General features: G+C 45.3%; 1 protein-coding gene across 1 annotated transcript in view; it reads right to left on the reverse strand.

The window, feature by feature from the left end:
* The window catches only part of LOC310792925 (SH3 and multiple ankyrin repeat domains protein 2-like), a gene marked incomplete at both ends in the record, with an annotated part of 74280 nt that overhangs the window by 23058 nt on the left and 24376 nt on the right, over window positions 1-26846 (reverse strand). The window contains 8 exons of the mRNA XM_083654690.1: window positions 121-234; window positions 1799-2070; window positions 2823-2853; window positions 3410-3539; window positions 4877-5030; window positions 14609-15008; window positions 21629-21695; window positions 23772-23849. Of these exons, the coding sequence (XP_083510816.1) occupies window positions 121-234; window positions 1799-2070; window positions 2823-2853; window positions 3410-3539; window positions 4877-5030; window positions 14609-15008; window positions 21629-21695; window positions 23772-23849 (1246 nt within the window). The remainder of the gene's footprint in view (window positions 1-120; window positions 235-1798; window positions 2071-2822; window positions 2854-3409; window positions 3540-4876; window positions 5031-14608; window positions 15009-21628; window positions 21696-23771; window positions 23850-26846) is intronic.

Consider the following 26846-nt stretch of genomic DNA (forward strand, 5'->3'; position numbering starts at 1 on the left):
TGGGGTGTGTGTTTGTGTGTGTGTGTGTGTGTGTGTGTGTGTGTGTGTGTATGTGTGTGTGTGTGTGTGTGTGTGTGTGTGTGTGTGTGTGTGTGTGTGTGTGCATGTGTGTGTACTCACAGGGTCTCTCCTCATGAGCCTGGGTAGGAATCTCCTCCACATATTCAGATGGGAACCAGCCAGTTTTGCCCCGGGCGCTGCCTTCCCAGTACCCCGCCTCTCCAATAGACAACACTAGAAAAAGAAAGCATGAAGACAGAGAATAATAATAATAATAACAACAACAACAGCAATTGGTATTTGAGAGCATGAAGGGACTAATGCTGATTTAGCGGGGGAGGGTGAGTCCATATGCTGTTACTAAAGTTGATTATCACACCTCTGTTCTATCTATAAAGTTGAGAGACCACCTTTATAATTTTTAATTTAACACTACAGATTTCCATAAGTAAGGGTTTATTTTTCCATAAGATATGAAATAACAAATTAGTTGACTTGCAAGTGGGGTTGTCAATATATAGTGACTAAGCATCACGGGATATACCTTCTGCTTTGGTAAGTAGGACCCTGCCATTAGCAGATGATGATGATTATGATTACGGTATTATTATTATAGTTTTTGCTTTTTCAATAATTGGATTGCAGACATCTAGACTTATCTTCCTTTGATATTATAATTACTAGCTAAATCACAGTATTCTTGACTGGAATAACAGTTGACACTATAAAGGCCACGGGAAAAATGCCAAGAACACTCATTCATGTCACAATGGATGTCTGCACCGACCTACAAACATGTCTGAAAAAAGAAGGTGTCAAGTCTGTTGTAGCAGCACCCTGTAATGAAAGGGTGCTGCACCAAGTCAGTGACTGATGCTGTAAATAATGTAGATTGAAATATTGAAAATGTATTAAAAAGATATATCATTGTTATTGAAGCATATTTTATTGTGATATCTATCCATCTATCTATCTAGATAGATAGATAGATAGATAGATATATAGATATAAATGGGTAAAATAAAAAATAGAACAGCATGGACCAGCAGGTCAAAAACAGTGTTATTACTTATTTTATGATTTGCCTCCGTTCAGGAGTGACCTTTATAAAAGGATGAGCAGCTTTGTCATTAGTCATGATTGGGATCATATTAACAGTCAACAGTGAGTCAGCACCATCACACATCAGCACCATCACACAGCACAGTGACTCATCCAGTGGTCACTTTATAGTTTTGTTGGTTTGTCTGTCTGCAGAAAGTTTTTCAGGCCTGGAGGGATTTCGAAACGTACCCCGACCGCAACGGTCAGGGGCCCTCGCTGGCGGCGCTAAACTTTTAGCTAACCTGTTCGCATCTATGTTCGCAATGGCATCCCAAGTATCATCATACTACCGTATTATGGGATTATGATGCGAACAGTTGTATTATGGGATGTGCGTTTCCCAGGCAATGACAAAGTTCTTTGATTGCCTTCCGATGGGCCTGCCCTCTGACTCCTACTTCCCTCAGAAGCCTTGCGGTGGAACTGGCTACAAAGCCCCTGCAACTGACCTCAACTGGGTGAACTTTTACATTCCAGCCTCTCTCCTCTGCTTCAGCTGCAAGGTTGGCATATTTACGTTCATATGCCTCCTCCACAGCATCCTCCCAGGGGACAATAAGGAGTAGATAGTACAGATATTTGTATTAAAATGTAGGGAGTAAAACTAAAAAAGTTGTGCGAAAAATAAATACTCAGTAAAGTACACATACCTCAAAATCCTACTAATCTACGTGTATATTTTCAGATACTTTACCTTTAACCCTGTCATTTTTGTACAGGGTGATCTCTCCCTCGGCCTGCGGCTGGTAAGGCCTGACTGCCACAAAGTGTCTTCCTGGAACAGCACTGTACATCTTCCTCTTCTGAGGACCCGCCTCCATGTTGCCATGACGATGGCCTGCCTCCACGTTTCCACGACGACGACCTGCCTCCACATTGCCATGGTTACGGAGCGCGGGGTCCACCGCCTCACGGTTCCGGTGATGACCGGGGTCCACAGCTGACCCCTGACCACCACGATGGGGGCTAGTAAAGTCAAGCAGAAGAAAAGAGAGACCGCGAACTGATGTATGGGGCCAATATTGTCCTTGATATGATGGATATGAAGCAGTTTGATTGATTACATATTAGTGGCGCCTGGTGACTCCAAAAATTGGGGAGGACAGGAGGGAAACCAACCCACGACCCAAGACAAAACCTAGTAACCTATACTGTATGGCTGGTGTGTGTGTGTGTGTGTATCTTTCTCTTTCAGATGATATGATACATGTATCATGGTCTGCAATACAATACAGTTGTAATGATTTGATAAGGAACGAAATAGCACTAATTTGATATGATTCAATTAATCTCAGATATGGTACAATGGCGTTTAATTCAATTCTGTGCCTGCTGAGAAGCATCTGGCACTGTAAGGGGAGCACACATACTCACGCGCGCACACACACGCACGCACACACACACACACACACACACACACACACACACACACACACACACACACACACACACACACACACACACACACACACACACACACACACACACACACACACACACACACACACCAAGTGGGCCATTGCAGCAGTGTCTGTGTGCCCTGTGTGGCTACCTCCTTAAAACTGGGCTGAGACTCTGTCAAAGTCACAGGCAGCAGTAGTCTAGTATAGGCTGACTGTATATACACTGCTGTACACTCACATACAGTATGCAGTATGCAGTCATTTTACAATCAAGGTTGCACCTTCCCTCTGCCACCATTAAAAAATCAAAATCACAATCTGGAGATGAGGATGTCACTGCGTCTCACTGAGGGAGAGAAAGACGAGCGCAGAACTGAGACAGGGGATGGGAGTGGACGTAGGGCCATAGCGGATGTGGTGAGGAGAGGCAGACTGAGATGGTATGTGGACACGCACGTCCTGATATCGCCGATATCGAGCGATACCAACACGGTGACATCAGGACGTCCGTATGGACACGCTGTATGGAAGGAAGCAAAATGACTGGGTGAAGAAAATAATGTCGGTGAACTTCGAGGGGACAAGAGCCATTGGCCGGCCAAAGGAGACCTGGAAGAGATGGCCATGGACTGTCCCCCGGTGGAGGAAAGCAATAGCGAGGATTCAGTCCAGCCCAGCGGGGCCTGGAAAGAGGACTCTAAGCAGATGATGATGATGAAACCAAGCGATTCAGCTATATTTAGAATCAGGAGAGAGCATGTAACATTTCACTCAGACCAAAACTAAAAACTAAAACGGATTCTAACTTCCTTTTTTCAAAATGTTTATTTTGTAGTTTTGCTCCAAGTGAAATGTGTATACGATATGTGTATGTGTATATGTATGTACTGTGTGTTCTATACGTATGACGATCAGGAAGCGGTGTGCAGGTTGCACGTCAGGGGACATCATGGAGTAGAAGCGGGCCTGAGATGAGCTCCAAAATTCCATCAGAGCTGCAAAAAGGGCATACTCCCAAAGACTCGAGAGCTGCTGTAACAACGCACATAGTATGTGGCAGGGAATACAATCTGTCACTAACTACAGGAGAAGCAGGAATGGGATGAGACACCACCGTACCAGACAAGCTCAACAGTTTCCATGCCAGCTTCGACAGACTGAACAGAGATATGCCCTCAAAATGCCCACGTAACCCCGAGGAGACAGGGGACACACACTCAGGTTCTTATGCTAAATCCCTGCAAGGCAGCAGGACCTGATGGAATGTCACCGAGAGTCCTGAAGGCTCAGAGATGGGAGAATTACACACATTCTTTACTAAAAGTTATAATCTCAAAGATTTGCATCTAAATAAATATCTGTTAAGTCACTATCTTTCTGATAGTGAGTGAACATAAAGGTGATTGAGCCTATGGCCCATTGATGGAAGCTGTTGCATTTTCAGTATTGCAGCATTTATGAACTTGGTGTCTGTGGTGACACAGGGTGGGGGCGGAGCTAACGCAATAGGTTGAGGCCACGTCTCGTCATAGACGCTGGTTTAGCTGGCTCAGCCTGGCTGGGGGCGTGGTCAGGGTGGGGTAAATTCCCCCGTTCTATCCATTCAGCAAAGTTTATTTTTATTAAAGTTTATTAAAATTTAGCTGATAGCCCAGCCCAGGCAGACACGATCGGGGATTTAACCACCGCAGTAAACGCACATCTGAGCAGACGTCTTGTGTTCTGCTCTAGAACCCCCAAACCTGTAGTTTAGAGCCGCAGCACCGTCTTTTGGTGAGTCAGTCAGCCCATGATATATCGGCGGTTTTACCCGACTCGCGCGCCAGCTGTTTAACATTTTGTGGGCGTTCCCAGACATGCGGACTGTCTCTATAGACTCTCTGTAGGTTACTGTAGGTTCCCGACAAGTCTTGGGTGAAGTAGGATAACAAGCTGCTTTTTCCCGGTCTCTGCTAGCATTACGGGTGGTTACTATGGCCGAACAAACGGACTAATGTCACATTATGCGACACTGTTTGGGTGTCACCTGCAATCACCACTCATCGCCATAGGTGTCACCCAAATCTCTAACCCGGTTAGATTGTATTTATTTTATTTTTTTACCGTTGGGTTCCCAGATTGAATATAGTGTGAATCCTGATTACATGACCCCAACTGAAGTAACCAAAGATACACAAACTAGTTCTACTTTATTCACATGAATACACAGAAGAACAATCACTCAGGTCTCAAACTTTTCCTGATAGATGCCACAGTGCAAAACACTCCGCTGGAATTGAGGAGGCAGTTCATTTCACTTTGTGGAACAACTTGTGCGCTACACAATGTTCCCGTGCATGCAGGAAGTCGAAGAGTTCTTCTGTGCATACCTCCAAGGTGTTGGACCTGGAGCTGCCTCGGGCTTCGCACATCTCCAGACGCTCCTTGTAGTGCACACAGTGTTCCGTCTCCTCACACTTGGCTCGCATCGTGTCCAGAGGATCCACCATTTCCTCCTCTTCCTCCTCCTTGTCGTCAGGCTCACTGTACTCAATCATTTTGTTTTCCAAAACCATGATTTAAGTCTGAAAGGTCGGCAATAATTAGGCAGAAGAGAGCATAAGTCTTGGATGTGTCACAATGTCTACACTCGATTATGATGTCATCAGTGATGTCACTTGATCAAATGTGATGTCATCAGTGATGTCTATGTAGTAGTGATGCGCGGGTCAGGGTTTTGTAAGGCCCGCCCCAACCCAACCCAACCCGTCATTGGAGCCAGCCCGCCCTGCCCAGCCCGTTAAAATATCTGAAAATTCGGAACCCAGCCCAACCCAGCAGCCCGCAACGACATATTTAATGTAATATGTCTCCGGACTCCGGAAGAGCGCAGCAGAGCTCTCCAAGGTGTGAAAAGTAGCTAATAACTCTGTCTCTCTCCCCCCCTCTCTCTCACACACACATACTCACATGCTGCTGTGCGCGACAACAGTTGTACTGCTCTGGATGAGTTGCGCGGCTGCTTTCATGTCGGTCTTTCTTCAATTAATCCAAGGTCTTCAAATGGAGGTAGCAGGTAGACCTAGGCTATAGGCTACAGGCTACAGAAACAGTTCTTATTCTTCCCCATTTCTTTTAATTACCTCATGCTCTCAATTGGTCACGTAGCCAGCCTACTCACATTGCAGTAAAGTTGACAAATAGATCACAGTCGAATCCACAACAGAAAATCTGTGGTGGCATTAGTTTTATGGACACTTCAAATAATAATTACAGCGAATAATCCTTCCAAAATGTTTGTTTTGAGAGCACATAGGCTACCTCATTGAAGCGTTTCTTTACTCCATGTAGGCTATAGAGAGTGCAGCAGGAGTCTGATTGTGTGTAGGCCTATGTGTGTGAGAGAGTTCACGTCTTAAGGTTAATTACTCTGCGTGTTTCACTGCTCTAAATTATTTAATAATGTTGCTTTGTCAAGTTCTGAGCCTGCCCCGCCCGCACCCGCAATATTTTCATAATTTGCCAACCCAGACCGCCTGCGGGGCGGGCCAGCCCGCGGGATCCGGCGGGTTCTGGGTGACCCGCGCATCACTACTATGTACGTATTTTTGGAAAATTTTCGAGGAAGCATGCAAATGGTTCGTTCCTTAGGTGGAGTAGGATATCCCATAATACCTTGCGACCCTGCTAACCGACGAAGAAGAATGAAACTAGCCCCAAACATCCATTTAATGGCAGCGCCAAAAAGCCTCTCGCTAGAGAACAAAGTGACATAACGTTTGCTAAAATAAGTAGTATCCTGGCAGTCGGAGTGGATATCATCTGGTATAATATAAAAATCACACCCAGATGAGGAGTAAGCGGTGCAGACATCATCCGCCTATCACTGATAACATCACAATTGCTTAAGTGACATCACTGATGACATAGTATATGACATCACTGATGGTGTCACGAAATGACATCACTGATAATGTCACAATGTCTATGACATCATCAGTGGGACATCATTAGTGGGTGTGACATCATCAGTCACCACTGGCCCACTCAGATTGTGGAACATGACATCATCAGTCAAATCAGTCGATGATTGTGGGGCATGACATCATCGACATCATCAGTCACCACTGGCCACCACTCGACAATGATGCCAATGATGTCATCGTTATGGCCACCAATCGGCTTTGGGCTGGTGCATGACATCAGTCCTACCCACAGGACAGACAGACAGACAGACAGACGGTGCTTGGCCACCAATCGACGATTGTGGGTCTGGCCCCACAGGACACAACGGATGGACAGAAGTATGGTCCGTGCCATAACGGACTGACGGAAGGACGGACCCACAAAGTCAGTTATAGAAGCGGCTGCACCGCTTACAAACACCTTGAAGAGACTTGTGCCATCAAAGCTGAGAAACTGCATCTCTGTCTCTTGCCTTCCCTCTCTGTATCTCCCTGCTACCTCGTCATATTGAGATCTTTAAAATAGGAGCGGAGCAGAGGTGAGCAGAGAGGTATTTATGTAAAACAAGAACAAGGAAGTAGGTCTCCCACATTCTAGCCAATGGGCTGTGGAGGACCGGGGGGGTAGAGTCAACAGCGCTCTATTTCTGAGCAAGAGCTGGCGAGTTTGATTAATCGTCATAGCAGATAAAGAACACCCGGACGCCCATCTACAGTAGTTACTTTACACAGCCGCTTAGTCAGGGTTCCAAATACGGGGGAGGGGAGCTGAAAAGGTCCCTGAAAAGGACATGGGCTCACCTGAAAGAATACATTGAGACATTTAGGGGGAGCCCTAAAACTAAACTATATAAAAATCGGGGTGTCTCACCAAAATTACCTGCCACATCAATGATCATATTGGTTATACTACAGCACTTAGTTTGAAAAAATACAGTATATTGTTTGTAGCAGCCTCTCTCTTTTTGGTGTTGCACTTTTTAGACGGTCCCTAAGTAGGCTACTCGTCTCACAGCCGGCCGGCTGGCAATGTTATTTGTCCAGCTCGGAGGATGGATGGTTTTGGTGAAAGTCAGTTTGTAGCTTGTTGTTACCTTACTATAGGAAAGAGGCCTCCTTTGTGCTTTACCAATGTTTCACTTAATGAGTTATTGATCCAGGAAGTCCCAATCTGTTAAAATATTTCCAACTTTACCAAACTCAGTCAGACTTGGCTTTTCCACAATCAGTCATGTTAATCCCTCTCATGAGTGGCCGGGCATCCCGGTCTCCCTCTCGTTGTTCATTCATTCATTCATAAAGAAGCGAAGCCGGTTAACGGTACCGTCCCAAGTTCCCAACCAACCACAGAGACAGACTGGACAGCCCAAGGAGGGAGCGGAGGGTGTAAACAGCAGCGGTCATGGACAGCCAATGCACTACTAACTAGCTGTTACTCGGTGGGAAAAAGCTCAACAGAGCGATCCGATCTCAATCAGGTAAATGTGGTGAAGCAGCACTATCTAATTGCATTCCCATCAGCCAAAACACATGGGCCTCAGTGATATTCTCTGATTTTAAGTGAAAGTAGCCCAAACAGTTATTTTCTCCAATGGACACAAATATCCTGACTTCCGATGCAATGTGATCCAACTTGCTGTGCTCTGTATTACCTTTGTGTGTGTTTGTGTGTGTGTGTGTGTGTGTGTGTGTGTGTGTGTCTGTCTGTGTGTGTGTGTGTGTGTGTGTGTGTGTGTGTGTGTGTCTGTGTGGAAAACTACAAGCAACAGGTAAAAAGGGAATGGAACTCAAATTAGACTGATCTCTCCAAAAATGTGGACTAAGTAGTGTGGCCACGGACTATTCTTTTGTGAAGATCAGCCTTTTTAACCACAAACAATCAGCTTCATTCCTTTCTTTGCCTAATATGCATATGAGTGCTGCTGCGCACGTCCTTGTGTGCACGTGCATGGGAAGGACCCCCTGGGGTTCCTCCATACAACATCGATATGGACAACAAACATGCAGAAGATCGTCATCTGACCAGTGATGACAACATTTGAAGTTGGTCCCCGGGCGCTGTACACATAACAGCTAGCTGCCCACTGCTCCTGGCCTGCCCCCCCGGAGGAAGGACAAGCCTGGATGGGAGAAATGCAGAGACTGTGTTTCACCAGGAACCATCATCAGCATGGGTGTGTGTGTGGCTGGCAGCATGCGTGTGTTGGGTGTGTGTTCGTGTGACAAATAAAGACGGTTTTGTCTATCCAGTTCTTCTTCTTCTTTTAGTAGCGAGGCGCACCGGAAAATAGGGTGTACTACTGTACTATCCCTTATTTACGGCAGTTTGGGTCGAGCACCCGCTATGTACCTAAACCTAACTTGGTTCAGTGAAGGAGGGTTGGGTGAAAGCGGGTACATCATTCAGGTTATCACGTGAGCATTCCCATCACAGCTGAATCCAGAAGGCTCAGATGGAGGTTTTGCCATTCTAGAGCCCTTTCCTTAATTGCTGACCACAAATCCCTGACTGCTAAATTAACATTCAGGTGTGCTAAGGTTCATTCGTTGTACCTAGAATTGTTTTTCATTCTTTTGTGTGTCATACTTCTGTCTGCCAGGTAAACAGGCCATTCTGTGAATATTTGGCTCTTACAGAGTATCTGTCTAAACCGCCAACCAAATCTGTGGTGTAGCCTGACACCTAATGGTGAAAAAGCAAGATACTGAACAGGTCAATCTGACATGGGCCTTTGTCAAAGCAGCCATTTTGTGTCTAAAAGGCAGGGTAAACACAGGTGCAACCAAAACATTAATGAGGTCCCCGGCACTGGGACACCTACATGGATTGGAAGTTGGAAACCCTCATTAATGTTTTGGTTGCACCTGTGTTTACCCTGCCTTTTAGATACTAAATGGCTGCTGTGGAAAAGGCCTATCAGCTGGTCTGTGCCAGGTGATGTCATCATACATACAGAGTACAACAGGTGCTGTACCCAAACTTTTCAGACCAGGTACCACTATGTACCAAATAAAAATACCACTTCCCACTGCAAATACTATCAATGTTTTCCCCCTCATGAAATCAAATGAACTGATTGAACCATGCAATACTGTAGCATCAGAAAGGCTACAGTTTCAGTGAATAATAGATGATTGCCTCACTGAATAATATGTTGTTCTGCAATTTCAGCAGCAGAATTTGATGTCCTGGCATTTGTATTTTAATGGGTCATCCATGCGTAATGACGTATGCAAGGATTTCCCCTGCACTGCGCTGGTGCAGTGCAGAGAATAATGATGCGCTCAGGCGCAGCGTGCTTTTTTAGCACTAAGAGGTGCTTTTCAGATGTATAAGCGCAAAGAATTACACACATAGGGATGATAGCAAACGTGAGGATTTAGCGCAGCCACGCCTGGTTTAGCATAAGGCACCCGCCACAGCTGCAACGAGGTGGAAAAACCGGCACAAAATGGGCAGCTGCTGCGCTCGTCCGACGATAGCATAGACACGTCATTACGGCGCGCAAACAACCGGCCCGCAAGCGCAAAAAACAGATAACGCTTGTACGACGATAGGGCCCAATGTCTGTACTAGTAAACCCTTAGTAGGGATCCTATACGCACAGTTTGATAAATGAGAGCCCTGTTATAAGCATATAAATGGAAGAAGTGCTAACGTCATAGTGCTTTCAGGAATAGAGACTGGGACTCATTGCTTGCCAGTTGGCTGTTCCCTGCCAGTACAGTATTTATACTCTTCTGGAGCAACATCACCTTCGCTCTGCTTCAGCACACACAGGAATAGACTGCCCTATATCTCACAGCATCTGTGGTGCTTTACAGACCTGCACAGAAACACACAGACTAGGGTTTTACAAGTCTACAATTGTGCTATTGTAAACCATGCAAGTGGCTAAGAACAATACTATGTTATTACAGTAGGCTATATACTGTAATACACCAACACCGCACTTTTTGATAGGTGGTCTACATGTGTGTGTGTGTGTGTGTGTGTGTGTGTGTGTGTGTGTGTGTGTGTGCACGTGTCTGTATGTATGCGTGCGTGTGTGTGTTATTATCTAATCCCCGGTGGACAAGACCACGGCTTCCTGCTGCAGCTTGTAGGAGACGCACAGCCATCACCATGGCAACCCAATCTGTAACTAGGGAGCACGTCCCATTTTAAACTCTGCTCTGCTGCCAGAAATATAGGCTGCAGGCTGTTAAGTAACCATCCCATCCCTCGTTAGTAGGTCTCAGGATTAGTAACCATACCATCATTAGGTACTAGGTTTAAGGTTTACTAACCATACATTTTTACAGAGCCCATAGATTCATCTTATTTGCTCAGATTAAATTCTGGTGTTGGTATGGTCAGTATAGTGGGAAATCATCTCCACACAGTAACTGCCCAATCTAAACTTAATTTTAAGCTTTGTGTCATTACAAAAATCAGTAGTATATCCGAAAACTGTAAACAGTTCTCCAGGCATTCCTTTAGTTTGACAGTTATTGAGAGTTCATTTAAGTTAAGTTGTGGACCAGTGAGGTCATTTGTGTATGAATGACATCACTGATCCACAACGTAACTCAAATCAACTCTCAATAACTGTCAAACTAAATTAATGTTTGCAAAACTATTTACGGTTTTCGGATATACTACTGATTTTGTAACGATAAAAAGCTGGTTGAGTGTTCATTTAAGAGTGAATTTCTAAAATATATCCGAAGAGTATTGTATCCATGGAAAGCTAGATTTAGTAATGATGGCTACACATTTTGTTTACTAACATAAGTATTACTGGGTAGTGAAGTCCCGCCCATTCTCACTCCAAATTCGTCTCAGAGCGCCGTCTTTGGCGACTTCCTGAACGCTCGATGGAGCCTAGAGCGTTTTATGGAACGCAGTACAGGCCGATCATTAAAAAGCACTCCGCAGCTGTGGGTTTAGGCAAAGGTCAAGCATGCCCTCAGGCTCGTCGTCCAGCACGAGTTGGGAAATACGGTAGTACCACCCAGGGAACATAGTCCCACCCCGGTTTTGGTAGGGGCTTGGGTTTGGGGCTTGAAGACCCCTGGGTCTTTCCTGGAGACCTTTTCCCGAACCCACATACAGTACGCTGCGATCGATAAAACGAGGTGCGGAGAGCTGCTCCGCGGAGCGCATTCCATAAAACGCTATTCACCTTATGTTCATACGCGGGGGTGGGCCAAATTCTTCCGGGTCGTGTTAACACTTCCGGCGGTCACGGCGCGAAATACAAAAGAACGTCAGAAGAAGAACGTTGTTTTTGTAGCGGACAGTGCAGGGGGTAAAACAAAGAACGTAGCCTACTACTTTGAGCTCGGTACACAGCAAGCAAGCGGAGTATCCACTGTTAGCCAGGTCAGATAACGTTATCGTCGACAATGACGAGCACTTTCTTGTAAAACATACCTGGACTCCAACAAAGAAAGCTTCAGATAGTTTTCTCTCCTCCGAGCGCAGCTGGAGCCACTAACGTCAAATAAGACCTGCAGACGTAATTCCCTGGAATGCGAGAATTAACAAGCCAGTTACATGGCGTTGCATTCTTAGACATTGCCGTTTGCTTTTATTGGTATGTTAGATACAATTGGCAAAATTATTAGTTAATTCAGAGTTAGATGATATTGGAGCAGCCGGCCTTTTTCTTGTTCTTTTCTTTTAGGCGGAAGTCGTGACACAACCGGGTCAAATGGGCGTGGCTACATAAGGTGAATAGGCTCCGCGGAGCGCTAAGGAGGTCGCCAAAGGCACTTGCCAAAGCAGTTCAAAGCGTTATTTTCCACACCTTCTTCTTCTTCTCTCGATTTAATGTATTTGCCGCCCCTTTTCAGGTGCGAGTCAGTGATTCAATGATATCCCACAGGCTGAAATTTGACTTTCTTGACAGTTAATTACTTTAAAAGGTATTTACAGTGACTGAATATGCAGACAGAAAAAAGTGTCTCTCCCCATTTAGTGCACGAGCGTCAGGCGGCAAGTCAGTCAGAATGTAAGTAGGTCATTTGCTTTAGGGCTTTCAAAATAAAACCCTTATTGTAACGTTAACATTCATGTTCATTTTGAGTAATGCTTTACAGCCACAATTTCACTTCATACTGTATGTAATCTTAACATCACGAGTATTTTGATACAAGGTTTGCTGCTTTGTTTGTTGAAACACCTTTTTCTCCTCCAACGTGCATCAGTAAAGCTATTTACTTGTTTAAATGACATTATTTCGGAAAATTTTAACCGGAAGTTTCCATTTTGTTTTGGCTGGCCTGACGCTTTGCGCTGGGCAGCCGCGTGGTGTGAGCAAACTGCTCCGGGAGAGGGGAGGGGGAAGAGATGCCCGTTCCCGGTGGAGAAACGGACCGGTTGACCATGAGATCTAAAAGTTTAAAAGCCGATCTCCTCCTGCTGCTTTTCTGGGTAACAATTCTATATTTTTTTTAAATAAGTGGCTTTTGATGTACAAAAGGTATATGAGGACAGGCTGAGTTCAACTTGACATACAGTGGTAAGTTGAGGTCAACTTTCCATGAGTGCATGGTGAGGTGAGCTTCCATACAGAACGAGCAATTAGAATCATTTCATTTAACCATCCTGACATTTTTAGATTTCATTTATCTTCCGTTTCCTTCTTAGCTGCCTTTGCAAAGACTGCTGGGTAATTGGCATGGCCCACTTTCACTGGGCTCCCCAGGTCCCTGCATGCACACACGCATACACACATGCGCGCGCGCATGCACACACACATTACATACAGTACGTACACTATTCAACTGAGGTGGTATGGCGACAATGACTGCATTGCAGCTGTCTCCCATTAGCAAATTACATTGCTAGTGGCTAACACACAAACATACTGTGTGTGTACACACACCCACACACCCACACACACACACACACACATACGCACAAGCAGAGCTCTGGTAGTTGAACAATCTATAAAGGGAGACATGCACTTCTGAAGAAAGAGACAATAGCACCTTTAAAAGATGACTACTCCATAGTGAATAATTGAAGTCATGTTCAAGGTTGCATGTTGAAGACCAAGGGCCATATCTATGCCCAAGTCTTCGTGCAAGGGCAAATCTTTGCTAGTTTCTACCACTCAAAATCTCCCTTTTTTTCTTTTAATTACAGTACCTCTGGGTTGCTGAAACACATCCTGTGATGTACTGACCGAGTGATTACCGGTATATATATATATATATATATATATATATATACATACATACATACATACATACACAGCAAGTCTAGATGCAGCATGTGTGATTTCAACCCCAGCCCCCCACCCCACCTCGCTGACATCCCATTGCTATATACCCCTGATACATATTAATGCAACGTGGTCTCCAACCTGCACCATGCTCTTTAACATTTAGAGAATTCAAACAGCCCTTATGGCTGCCACTGATGTACTTCCAGGTCATTTAGGAACCTTACTAAGCAAAAAAGAGAATTTGAACGCAGCCATGGTATTCCTACTTCCTGAAGCCAGCTGTGTTCGGAATGGTTCACTCATTCACTCACTCACTCACTATTCCCCATGTAAATAATGTTTATCATAATAGTGAACTTTATGGGGAACGATCAAACCAGTTTCAGACACTACCTCATTCTTCTTTTCCTTTGGGAAACACGACCGCATTGCATTGTGGTACAGTATATGGGAGGAAATGTAGGGTACTGTACATTCTGTGTTCACTAGAAACTGCAGTGCATTGTGGGTACAGTATGTTATAGTGCAGAGGTTCTCAAATGTTTTTCAGCCAAGGACCCCTTACAAGATAGAAAATATACCGGGGACCCCCTCATTCTGATTTGTGATTTTGGGCTAAGCTTAATTGTTTCCACGGTAACATGCTTGACTTTTAAATTGATAGGTTTGTCAGATTAGAATGTAATCCATGAACCATTTTAGATTTAAAGCAAAAAAAAACGTTTATATTTTTATTTTCGTGAAAACTTTTCGCGGACCCCCTTGCAAAGTGCCACGGACCCCTGGGGGTCCCCGGACCCCCATTTGAGAACCACTGTTATAGTGGACCATAGAGTGAATCAAATAACAGTTGCGGAAAAAAAAGGCGAACATACTATACAGTCCACTATTTCAGTAATAGGGAACGTTTTATGAACAGGGCTACTGTGTAACCAACCTGCTGTGTCTCTGCTGGTGCCTCCTGGCTTCCTCGCCCTGTCTGCCCAAGGATGGAGACCTGCTCCGAGGGGGAGGGCGGCCTCCTCTCACCGCCCCCACCGTCTTCACCGTGCCCACCGCAGGAGAGGGCATGTTGGGCTGGGAGGGTCGGCGAGGGGAGGGGCTGCGCCTGGGCGAGGACGCCGGCCGGGGCTGCTTGTCGTTGACCTTGAGGTTGGTGTCACTGTTAGCCGGGCGGGGCTGCTTGTCGTTCACGTTGAGGTTGGCCTCACTGTTGGAGCGCAGAAGGAGGCGCGGCGCCGACAGATGGTTGCCAGGGGGAGGAGCCTGATGAGGAGGAGGAGTGGCTTGGTGTAGACGGGGAGGAGGCTGGTGGGGAGAAGCCTCCTGCAAAGGCACTAAAGAGCAGAGGAGAGGAGAGCAAGGTTAGCAACGTAAAAACAAAATAACAAAATCTAGGTGTGGGAAAAGACCAACTTTTTTGTTAACTGAAATCAAAACAAAAAGTAGGCTTTAATTGAAAAACAAACTAGAAATAACCGCCTCGCGGTTGTATGCCTCTGACAACAAGTCAAGTTGCAGCCTACATCCATGTCTGACTACAAGCACAAATACCTTGAAGCCCACGGCGCAGTGGTGTGGGTTAGTCAGCCTTATGGCAACACAGCTAATCATTATCAATATGGAAAATGGGCCTACGCCTACCCCTACATACCCCTAGCCAACCATTGAACCCCGACTCTCTACGACCTTCCTATCCCTAGCTACGGCCCCTTTCCCATAGCCCCACCCCCTTCACTCACCACTCCCCCTCTCACCACCCATATCCCCTAGTTGACTGTCCTATCCTGACTGAACGGTCCACACCAACTAGCCAAAAGGGGGCGCGGTAACGAGCGTGGCCAATCACAAAAAGGTGCCTAACTTTCAAATGGACTCGTGTAACACCACGAAACCTCATAGAAAGGCTGGGCATGGGCCAATGAGGAACTGATTAACTTTCCACATAACACTGGCCAAAAGGGGGCGTGGTAATGGGCGTAGCCTATGACAAAAAGACGCCTAAGTTCCGAACGGATTCACGTAACGTCACAAAACTTTGTTGGTTGGCAGAGGTATGAACGCTTCAGAGTGCCCTCTACTTCATTATATTTCCATTCAGGCTGTTCAAGCACCCGCCATGTGTCAGTGACTCAGGGAGTGGGCGCTGTATTAGCGGGGTGGTGCTGTACGTTAGCCACAAGCTCTCACACTGTGAGGTGCAGTACCATAGAGAAGGAATGGCTTGCCATCAAGTGGGCGCTCATCACCCTGCACTACAACCTTCTGTGGCATCTGTTCAAGCTACGTGACAGCTAGCTAGAACGAAGGAACGAACCCAACGTGTAACGCAAGGAGCTTGCTATAGTATCCAGTTAGGAAGGTGTTTCCATTGTTAGCCGAAGGAACCTGAACAGAACCTGGATAAAGACACTTTGAGTTAAAGACAACTGAAGACACGTCAGAGCCCTTCCTGCCGGCCACGCTGAGTAATTAGAAGTGGCAATCTAACAAGAAATAAGACCCCGAAGATTTCGCCGCTACAAAATCCAGAAAACTAGAACCTAAACTACACTACTTGAAACACTACTACATGAAAAATGCAAATCACTTGTGGATATGTGGCCTTACACCCTTTTCATTTCAAAGATGTCCACAGGCCAGGGGCTGATCCTGTTGAACTCATTATCTTTTGTTCAGTGGATCAGTCTGTCGTCCAGCCCATCAGCCATCCAGCCAATCAGCATCGCCAAATCCAATCCCAAATCCACTCGGAGGAACAGCGAAAAACGTCTTTTCCACAAAGAAATTTCACTGGTGTTCTTGTTCAATTGTTGTTATTGAGTCTATTTCTGCAATAAGTGCCCTTATAGCTGTGTTTACTCTACTAACATTAGTGTTACCGATCGTTGTTTCGGGAGCCGCCATACTGTTTTGCCAGTGGCGTCCCTGATTGGCCGGCTACATTGTCAACTACGAGGCAGGTCCCTGATTGGCCCGTGGAGTTTGTAATGTTTGGAAATGGCTGTGGGCGGGGCTGGAGGCCAGATCCATCCACAGAACACAAGGTCATCGCTGACGTCTTCTCCCCCATGGGGCAGGGGCGGGGGTGTCGGTTGACTAGACCCCAGCCTCAATTGGGCAGTGGTGGTTTATGGTAGCAGGGTGAGGATTGAGCATTGGTTGGAAGCATACACTGTAAAAAGTGATGGACGGAGTGAGTGTGACATCACCCAGTGGTTTGTGGACTCCTGTTTTGAAGCCTCTAGTTTGGCATTTTGGCCGCTGCCATCTTGGTTCTCGAGCAGCTCGCGCGAGACTAGGGGGTTTCCCCCAGAGCCGCATCACTGGACAGGCGACCTGTCAATCATGCCCAAAACATAGTCCTTTTTATCTGCTATTTTACTCTAAACGGGTGAGTTGTATAAAAATTCATCCCCGTACTGTTGTCATAAAAGATGAAATTAGCTACAGTAAAACCTACAGACCAAACATGTTTATCTCTGCTGTTCCCTCTTGCAGTCAGCCTCAAGTGATAATGGGAACAAGGAGCCAGGAATGGTCCAGTTGTGTTTGTCTGAGTAGGTATCTGTACAGAGAGGAGCATGCGGAATGAGCCTAAACTGGATTTGAAAGGTTGCCAGCTTTTCTCTAGAGACTCAGTAAAAGGCCCACTGCCAGTATCATCACTGAGGTGCATGGAGAGTCTAGTGGATTCTATTATGGACTACAATTCTTAGCATGTAATCAGCAAAAGATCACACTTAGATACAGAGTAGCATTCCTGTCTATTAAATGTAGTGTCTTTATCTTCTCAATCCAAAAAGCTACAATAGCAATTCCCAGAGAATATCTTCAAACCCTGTGATTTGTTACCTTCCGTCACCAACATTTGCACACAATCAGCAGCTGAGAAGTACCAACGGTAGATCTGACCAGAGCAATAAGATACACTCTATACTATCTGAATAACTCAAAAGACAAACACTCTGAGAATGTAATGTTACTACATTACCTTTTAGAGACCTCATACTGTCATTTGCACAACCGCTGGAGAAATATCACACCATCCAGCATTTCTAAACTTCTTACACTCTTTCCTCAGGGCATTTAAAAATTCATCTTTATTGCATAAGATTTCAGGCACACAGATGGCTCACTATATAACCCACACAAAAACTACACAAAAACGACCTGTTCTAGATTCAATCTCTTCTCTCTCTCTCTTGGTTGAACTCGTCTCAGTAACAAGAGTCAGGTAAAAAGGCGCAATATTAGCTCAACTGGATAAACAGTAAGCACATACAACAAGCACAAAATAGCATCCATAGTCAGCATTCAAAGTTTAGCATTTTTCTTTTCTCAACCGTTACTTTTCATGTTTTGCTGCCAACTCTTACCTTCTTTCTTCAAGGCAGTTAGAAATGACTTCTTCATCTTGACTCCCTGCATTTCCTTATTGCTTAAGGTTAATATATTTAGAGCTTTCAATGGAGTAGAAGAGAGCAGAAGGCTGAAATTGCTGCTGCCAGAGTGAACTAAATCTCACTTAGACCGAGAGAGTGTGAGTGTGTGTGTGTGTGAGAGAGAGAGAGAGAGAGAGCAAGAGAGCGAGAGTGTGTGTGTGTGTGTGTGTGTGTGTGTGAGAGAGAAAGAGAGAGAGTGTGTGTGTGTGTGGGTGTGTGTGTGTGTGTGTGTGTGTGTGTGTGTGTGTGTGTGTGTGTGTGTGTGTGTGTGTGTGTGTGTGTGTGTGTGTGTGTGAGAGAGAGAGAGAGAGAGGGAGAGCGAGAAAGAGGTGACAGAAGCCCCACATGATGCTGGCTGCCATTGGGAGGTTGGGAGCACACCTCCTTCTCTTCCCCCCTCTCTCTCTCTGCTCCGTCAACTGCTATGCTCTCTCTCGTCCTCTTTCTCCCTCTCCCTCCCTCTCTCCGTCTGACCCACAAACTCTATATCTCTCGCCCTTTCTCCTCTCTCTTCTTCCCTCTTCCTCTCTCTCCCTCCCTAGAGAGACTCTCCCATGCTGTTCCATGATAATTAGAGAGGCATAGAGTGGAGACACAGGAGGCCAATGATGGAAGACACGTAAGGGAAAATCCAGGGTGCCATTTGTCAAAAAAACAGAGGGGAGATGTTTTGAAATGTTTTTTATTCATGAAAATAAATCAGAACCACGCCGAGCCTGTATGTATATAGACTATGAGCCTATTAGGCTATTTCTTGCAGCTTTTACAGTAACATTTATAAAATAATTATGACCTTAAATAAAACAATTACAAAACTTGACCATTGCATTTGCAGGAATATTATATTTTTTTCAATAATATGCTAATTCAAGTAGCGTGATATTTTCAATCTCAGCGATGTGAAGTTCATGCCTTGTCCTTCGTCATCCAGACACATAGGAGATGTGATCATATAACAAAACAGACGGTTCAATGCTAGTTTATGCCATAATTAAATCAAACGCTCCGATCAGTAACTTACTATAGGCCAGACGTGCCAATACACTTAATGTCATTCTTGCAAGTCACTGCAGCTCTATGTGCACTGTGCAGGCAGCGCAGCAAGCAGAAACGTCAATATTGAATAGAAAATATTCACAACATAGCACAATGTGCTGTGATAAAAATAAATGGCCTGGACCTTTTGGATTCATGTTTCCAGCGTTTTCTTTCAGCAGAGTGCAAAGGAGCGTCTGGAGGCCAGCCTGGCTGCTTACTAACGAGTCTGTTAATTGGTGACTGTCAGCCGAATGCATCTCTTGTCATTATGACAGCTGTTGAAAAGACGAAGAGAATATGCTGCTGTCTGAGCTGTCCTGGTGAATGCCTGTAGGTGTTTAGCTGTCTGAGCTGTCCTGGTGAATGCCTGGTGAATGCCTGTAGGTGTCTGAGCTGTCCTGGTGAATGCCTGTAGGTGTCTGAGCTGTCCTGGTGAATGCCTGTAGGTGTTTAGTGAGCTGTCCTGGTGAATGCCTGTAGGTGTCTGAGCTGTCCTGGTGAATGCCTGTAGGTGTCTGAGCTGTCCTGGTGAATGCCTGTAGGTGTTTAGTGAGCTGTCCTGGTGAATGCCTGTAGGTGTTTAGTGAGCTGCAGCTGCTGAAACAGATGCAGGAGAGCTGGGTGCTGCTGACTGCGCTCTTCTCCATAGGCCATATAAAAGGCCGACTTGGAGAGCCCTCCATCCAGTGCGCGTGCTGCGCTCCAGATGCACCAGAGGGCAGCAACGACTATGGCCTCTGACTTCTATAGACAGTTATTGTTGTTTGCACTAATGACTGTTTTTTGGGGAACATCCCTTTGAAATAGCTAGTCTAACTGTTGGGCATACAGTAGGAACATACACATTTATTTAATTCAGTCTGACCAGAAGCAGGGAAAAATGTGTCCACACCAGAGATTAAAAAAATAAAAATTAATGAATGAATTTTGAAAATGATTTTTTTACTTGACCAGAGGAGGGGAGGAGATATCAAAAGCAGAGGGAGGGATTGAGGTATTGAGGAAATCCCCCCCCCCCCCCAGCAAGTCGGTGACTACTCAATTCTGATTGGCTGCAATATCCTTTGTGATAATGGACACCTTGAAGGGCATTAACCCGCTTACACCATGGTCACTTCTGCCAAATAATTAATTTATGTACTCATGCGTTTTGCAATCAAAATCGAACGTTTTTCACAAATCATTACTCTGTTTACCTAGCAACAGCTGTTGAGAGTGGCTAATCCCTGTTACAATCATTACCATCCCATCAGCTTCTCATGCAATGGAAACATTGTTCACTGCTCCAGTAAATAGGACCAATCGTGGATATGAACCGGCAAGGGGAGATAATCTAGTCAGCATCCTGTGGTGGTCAGAGGATGAGGCACTGAAGCACTACACTGTTATAAATGACTAACTTTAGATCCAGGCTGATACTAGCCAGTGAAGAGACAGTTTGACTGGAACTACTTAGTAGGTGTACTACCGACTATGGTTGTCATGATGATGTCGTGATGAGTCTAATTAAGACTGTACATTCTATACTCATTGTTCACATGTAAATACATGACTGTTGACTAAAGAAAGGCTCTGCTGATTGAAATTGTGTTAACCCTTACTGTACCTGCCACAGCAACAGCTGTACCGGAAACAAGCTCCCTGTGTTGCTAGGCAACGGCAGACAGGGCAGTCTATATTTGTCCCAAGCCACTTTGGGTTGTGGGAATTTATCAGGCTCCCCCTGTGGTATGTGTGTACAGTATGTGTGTATGTGTATGTGTGTGTGTGTGTGTGTGTGTGTGTGTGTGTGTGTGTGTGAGAGACATCATCAGTGTCTATGACATCATCAGTGATTTGTGACATCACTGATGATGTCACAATCTATGCATACAGTAAGTGAGATCATCAGTTCACATCAGTTCACTGGACATTGTCATTGTGACATCTTCGGTGATATCTGACATCACTATAATAGTGGCCAGGTCAGCCACTCGGGCCCTAGTGGCCATGTATAGAGAGACACTTCTGGTTTAGGCATACACACCAGAGCCATTCGTCCGCCATTTTTTCCATCTCCATGTCATAAAATGCTTCAATCAAACCAAGCGATGCCACATGTTTTTTTCTTTTCTTTTGACGACCTCACCCAGGCGGTGGGCACTCGAGGACATGCGGACGGGCACGCATTCCTTCAGCGCTCACAGCGTCCCAGGTGAGAATCGAACCCAGGACCTTCTAGCTGTGAGGCGACAGCTCTACCACTGAGCCACCATGACCCCTACGATGCCACAGTTTTTAATCATTTTCTGAAACGCATTTATGCTTCGAAAATCATAAAAAGTGCTACTTCCAGGTCTTCCGGACTCATTCCTGCGGTACTCTATGTGGTACTGTAAGGATTTATCGATGTTGCTACACGTGTTGCCCATTTAAATAAAAAGCAGACATTTCTAGGCAGAGTTAATAGTTTGGTTATTAACATATGAACTCACCGTCGTCAGTGTCTTTGTGGTTTTTGATGACCTCGGCTAGCTCAAAGTTCCCAGCAATAATCGCCACCTGAAACAATTATCAAGAACTATTAAACTTCTGTTAGTCATCAGTGATAGTCAATTAACCATAATAATGAAATCCTCTGAAACAGCATTTAGACCATGGGACACATACGTGGTGGGAGCCTGTGAGACAACCGGTATAGACAATGGGACACTTAGTGGTGGGTGGTATATCAGTATCCTATACTTTTAGAAATGTGTGTACCGGACGGTAGAGATTTACAGTAGCAATGCTGTTTCTACCATGGTTGAGTGTTAAAACAAATTGGCCACTACACCTTGTATAGCTGTAGCACCATGCCGTATCCTCGTGAGGCAGCTAGATTTGTGCGAGATCATGAGATCACAATCACAAATCCATCTTGCCACGCTCCAATCTATTGGGTTAAATCTGTGCCCTATGTGCTATGAGGCAGCTACGGGCGGGATTTGGTTTGACGCCAGCGAGAGCGAGCTTGTGATAAACTTAATAGACAGATGGTTCATCCAATCAATCCCCCTGCCAGGTACAGTATTTCCTCTTTGAAACAGTTTCCCCAGCGACTCCTCCCAGATGGTTCTGTGAAAACAAACCACCGGGCAGCGCGTCAGGTTAGTCATGCCGGCTAGCCGGAGTCTGTGATTTGGAGTGTCGAGGCATCATCCTTCAGAAGGTGGAGAGCAGGTTCAATAGGAAAACACATGTCGGTCAGTGAAGAGACAGCTTGGCCACTCCTTTGGTCCAAAAAGTGTACACTTCAGGGCAATCCCACAGAGTGAGGATGAAGGTTCCCAGAGTCCCATGCTGGCAAAATGTACAATACGGATCAAGTGTCTTTTCCTTGGGGTCAAACTGTATAAGTCCTGTGACATATTTTCAGATGAATAAAGTGGTGATTGAGGTTTTTCTCCCGAGGACACTGCAACATTGTCCCATGCTGTATCCCAGTCACTATTCTCATATGAGTCACGATTGTCTTTCTCCCACTCTTGCTTGACAGAAATAGAAACCGTTGGGTGTGATATAAGACTTGCATAGATGTAAGACACAATTCAACTAGGTGCAATTAAAACCAAATCTACAATCAGCCATAGTATTAATTCATAACCCCATCATGGTGTTCTGATACGACGTAACGCCAGAAAACAAACAGGTCTTGCAATCTTATCAATTACTTTTCTACATATTTCCATGGTGAACATGCTCCAGGGTTCATCCAGTAAGTTAGCTAAGACAGCGCAATATGAAGGACCGGTGATGCATTTCACCTTTTGGCAACCCCTTGTGATTTAACCAGCTGCAGTGTCGTTTCCCGTTCCAAATCTAACTTCAACTGTAACTGCTACGCATCACCAAATGCTGAGGAGAAGTGAAGATGCTGCTCAACACTCACGCATGCGGCAGCAGTCCAGGTCTGGCTTGGCAAGGCTTGTTGTTATTTATTATCATGATTAATTATTAGGCCTGCTTAAGGGTAAGTGTGTTCCATTTGAAATAGTCGGTTCCCCCAGACCCTGCTTCACTCGCGCATCTTACCCAGGATGCATTCTGATTGCCCGTCATTTCTGGTGCACGTACATGTGAGATAAAAAGTTAAAATAAAATAAAAAGAAATGGGCACACTTTTTTTGGGGTGTGAACAAACTCATGCTGAAATTCGGCACTGCACTCTGTCGGGTCCCCAGTCGTGCACTCCAAGTTTGAAGTCGATCGGATGAACAGTTCTCGAGATAAACAGCTTTTTGTGTTGCCAGTAGATGGCGGTATGACTATGCGAATGTCAGAAATTCTGCACTCCAGCAGGTTCCCGGCAGCGCACTCCCCAAGTTTGACGTCGATCGGATGAATGGTCCTCGAGATAAACCGCATTTTGTGTTGCCAGTAGGTGGTGCTATGACTATGTGTGTGTCCAAAATTGGGCACCATACTCTGCCGGGTTCCTTGCAGCGCTCTCCAATTATAGTAGTAGGATATCGTGTCACAAAATGACCAAATTTTATAATTTTGGCATTAATGATCGTACAAATATGATAATTATTGTACGTCTGGCAACGCTGGCCGGGGGAGTTGTCGTGTGTTTTAGTGAAAGGTCATTCCCACCTGAAAGGGAGTCTGGCCTCTGCAGTTCTTCTCCTCTCTACTGGCTCCTCTGGACAGCAGTAGCCTGGCACACTGCTCCTGAACACAGAGAGAAAGTCAAAGAATCAGACGCCCTGTTCGGAATCGGTCCCTATGACAGAAATAGTGGACTATTTAGTGCATCGCCATTTTTTTTTATAGTGTCCGAATTCTCAACTGTTAATTTGATTCACTATTTAGTCCACTATAAAATACCCACAATGCTCAGTGATTTCTAGTGAACAGCAAATGTACCCTACAGTTTCGCCGGTATACCACAATGCAATGCGACTGTCTTTACCGAAGGAGAAGAAGAAAGTCGTTAGCTCGCGAGCTGACAAGCTTGTGAGTTATTGACCAGCAAAGCTTGCTATTAGGAGACAGCACCATAGTTGACAAAACCACACATGCACGTAATTAGAATTTCACTGATTTATTTAGGATTTAGCAGCCAAAACATGCAACATCAATACTAGCTGAGGACATCTCAATCTGCTCGTGAGCTCAGTTGTTTATGTGATAGTGAGCGCGGATTGCTTGCGTCACATGAATACCCAGCGCATCTGGTGATGCAATGATCTTCAGGAAAAAAAATCTGTGTAGTGTCCCAAACTCATTTTGATCATTCCCCATATAGTTCACTATATGATAAACACTATATGGGGAATAGTGAGTGAGTGAGTGAGTGAGTGAATGAGTGAACGATTCCGAACGTGGCTAGAGACAGGAAGACAAGAAAGTGAAAAGGAGAGGAATGAAGATGAGTAAAAACATTTTGCAATAGCTGCGACCAAATGTGCGAATTTCTGAAATGCAGGATGGCAGGGGCAGCCCACCCTACTCTGCCACCCTGGATTTCAACCCCCCCCCCTTTCCTTTTAGTGACTTGGTATGAAAACAAACAAACACGCACACACACACACACACACACACACACACACACACACACACACACACACACACTTGCCCTCTATGCCACATTTCAGCCTCCCAGGGTGAAAACTGTGCTCGCTAAAGGGTGGTGAACTTTTTGTGGACCAACCGACCGACGGACCGACAGAGTGACTTATAGAGCTGCTAGTCGCAGCTAAAAATATATAGCGCATACAAGGCTGCAGGGCCGCACTGGGCATAGGGAGCACAGGGAGTTTTCCTGCTGGCCTGGCCTGCTAACTGGCCTGCAGGCCTCTTCTTTTTTGCCCTTTTATGCTGCTGCCACTCTCAAGGACATTAACAGACTGCAGTGCATCATCCGCTGTGCTGAGAAGGTGATCGGATGCAACCTGCCATCCCTTCAGGACCTGCATGCAGCCAGAACACTGAAGCGGTCTCGTAAGATCATGGCCAACCCCTCCCACCCCATCCCCCACCCTCCGTTTGTACAAATATAAATAATAAATCCCATTCACACCAACAGTGTTTTAGAATATCTCTCCGTCCACGCGACGCGACAACGCAAAATATATTGAAAACACCATTATTTATATGGCAGGGTGCGGATTCCACACTCACCCCCGTGGCTGGTCGCTCTAAAGAGTGTAAAACTTGAACTTGAGCGGATCAGATCAGATCCACACTCACTCCCCACAAGAGGACAAGTTAGATCAGATCCACGCTCACTCCCCACAAGAGGACAAGTTAGATCAGATCCACGCTCACTTCTCACAAGAGGACAAGTTAGATCAGATCCACGCTCACTTCTCACAAGAGGACAAGTTAGATCAGATCCACACTCACTTCTCACAAGAGGACAAGTTAGATCAGATCCACGCTCACTTCTCACAAGAGGACAAGTTAGATCAGATCCACGCTCACTTCTCACAAGAGGACAAGTTAGATCAGATCCACGCTCACTTCTCACAAGAGGACAAGTTAGATCAGATCCACGCTCACTTCTCACAAGAGGACAAGTTAGATCAGATCCATGCTCACTTCTCACAAGAGGAGAAGTTAGATCAGATCCATGCTCACTTCTCACAAGAGGACAAGTTAGATCAGATCCACGCTCACTTCTCACAAGAGGACAAGTTAGATCAGATCCACGCTCACTTCTCACAAGAGGACAAGTTAGATCAGATCCACGCTCACTTCTCACAAGAGGACAAGTTAGATCAGATCCACGCTCACTTCTCACAAGAGGGCAAGTTAGATCAGATCCATGCTCACTTCTCACAAGAGGACAAGTTAGATCAGATCCACGCTCACTTCTCACAAGAGGACAAGTTAGATCAGATCCACACTCACTCCCCACAAGGGGACAAGTTAGATCAGATCCACGCTCACTTCTCACAAGAGGACAAGTTAGATCAGATCCACGCTCACTTCTCACAAGAGGACAAGTTAGATCAGATCCATGCTCACTTCTCACAAGAGGACAAGTTAGATCAGTTCCACGCTCACTTCTCACAAGAGGACAAGTTATCCCTGCTGCTTTGGTTGCCTGGCAACAAACTGAGCGCTCCCCTTCGTTTCTGCCAGCGTTTTTCAAAAGCCAGGCAGATCACGGATTTCAAGCAGAAGAGTAATATAAAGTCAGAGAAACACAGCGAGGTTGACTTATAAACACGTCATTAAACCTAACAGTACTGAAGGTAAGGTAGAAGCTTCCTGACACATGCTAACAGTACTGACGAAGGTAAGGTAGTAGCTTCCTGACACATGCTAACAGTACTGACGAAGGTAAGGTAGTAGGTTACATGCTCAATACAAATAAAACAGCAATTGCCATGTGCAAGTTGAGGTTATGATGTCAGTGTCTTCAAAAAGCTCCGTTACACCTGTCCACCCCAATACACAAAAACAGAGTTTTGAAATATCTCCACAATAGAAGGTGCTTTCCAAAAGCCCCGTTTTCAGTCACTCCAAACTGAAGGTAACTGAGATCGCCTGTCTCCATTGGCTCCAAAAGTTGCAATGCACCATCATTTAGGGTGGTACTACTGTATAATACAATAGGCAATTTCTGGGCAATGTAAATGGGCAACATTGTCAAGAAACAAAATTAAAAACCCAGGATCCTATTTTTCCTGACAAAAACCTCTGCAAATGCTGATATAA

This window comes from Poromitra crassiceps (assembly GCF_964638095.1).
Source record: "Poromitra crassiceps genome assembly, chromosome: 18".
Classification (NCBI taxonomy): Eukaryota; Metazoa; Chordata; class Actinopteri; order Beryciformes; family Melamphaidae; genus Poromitra; species Poromitra crassiceps.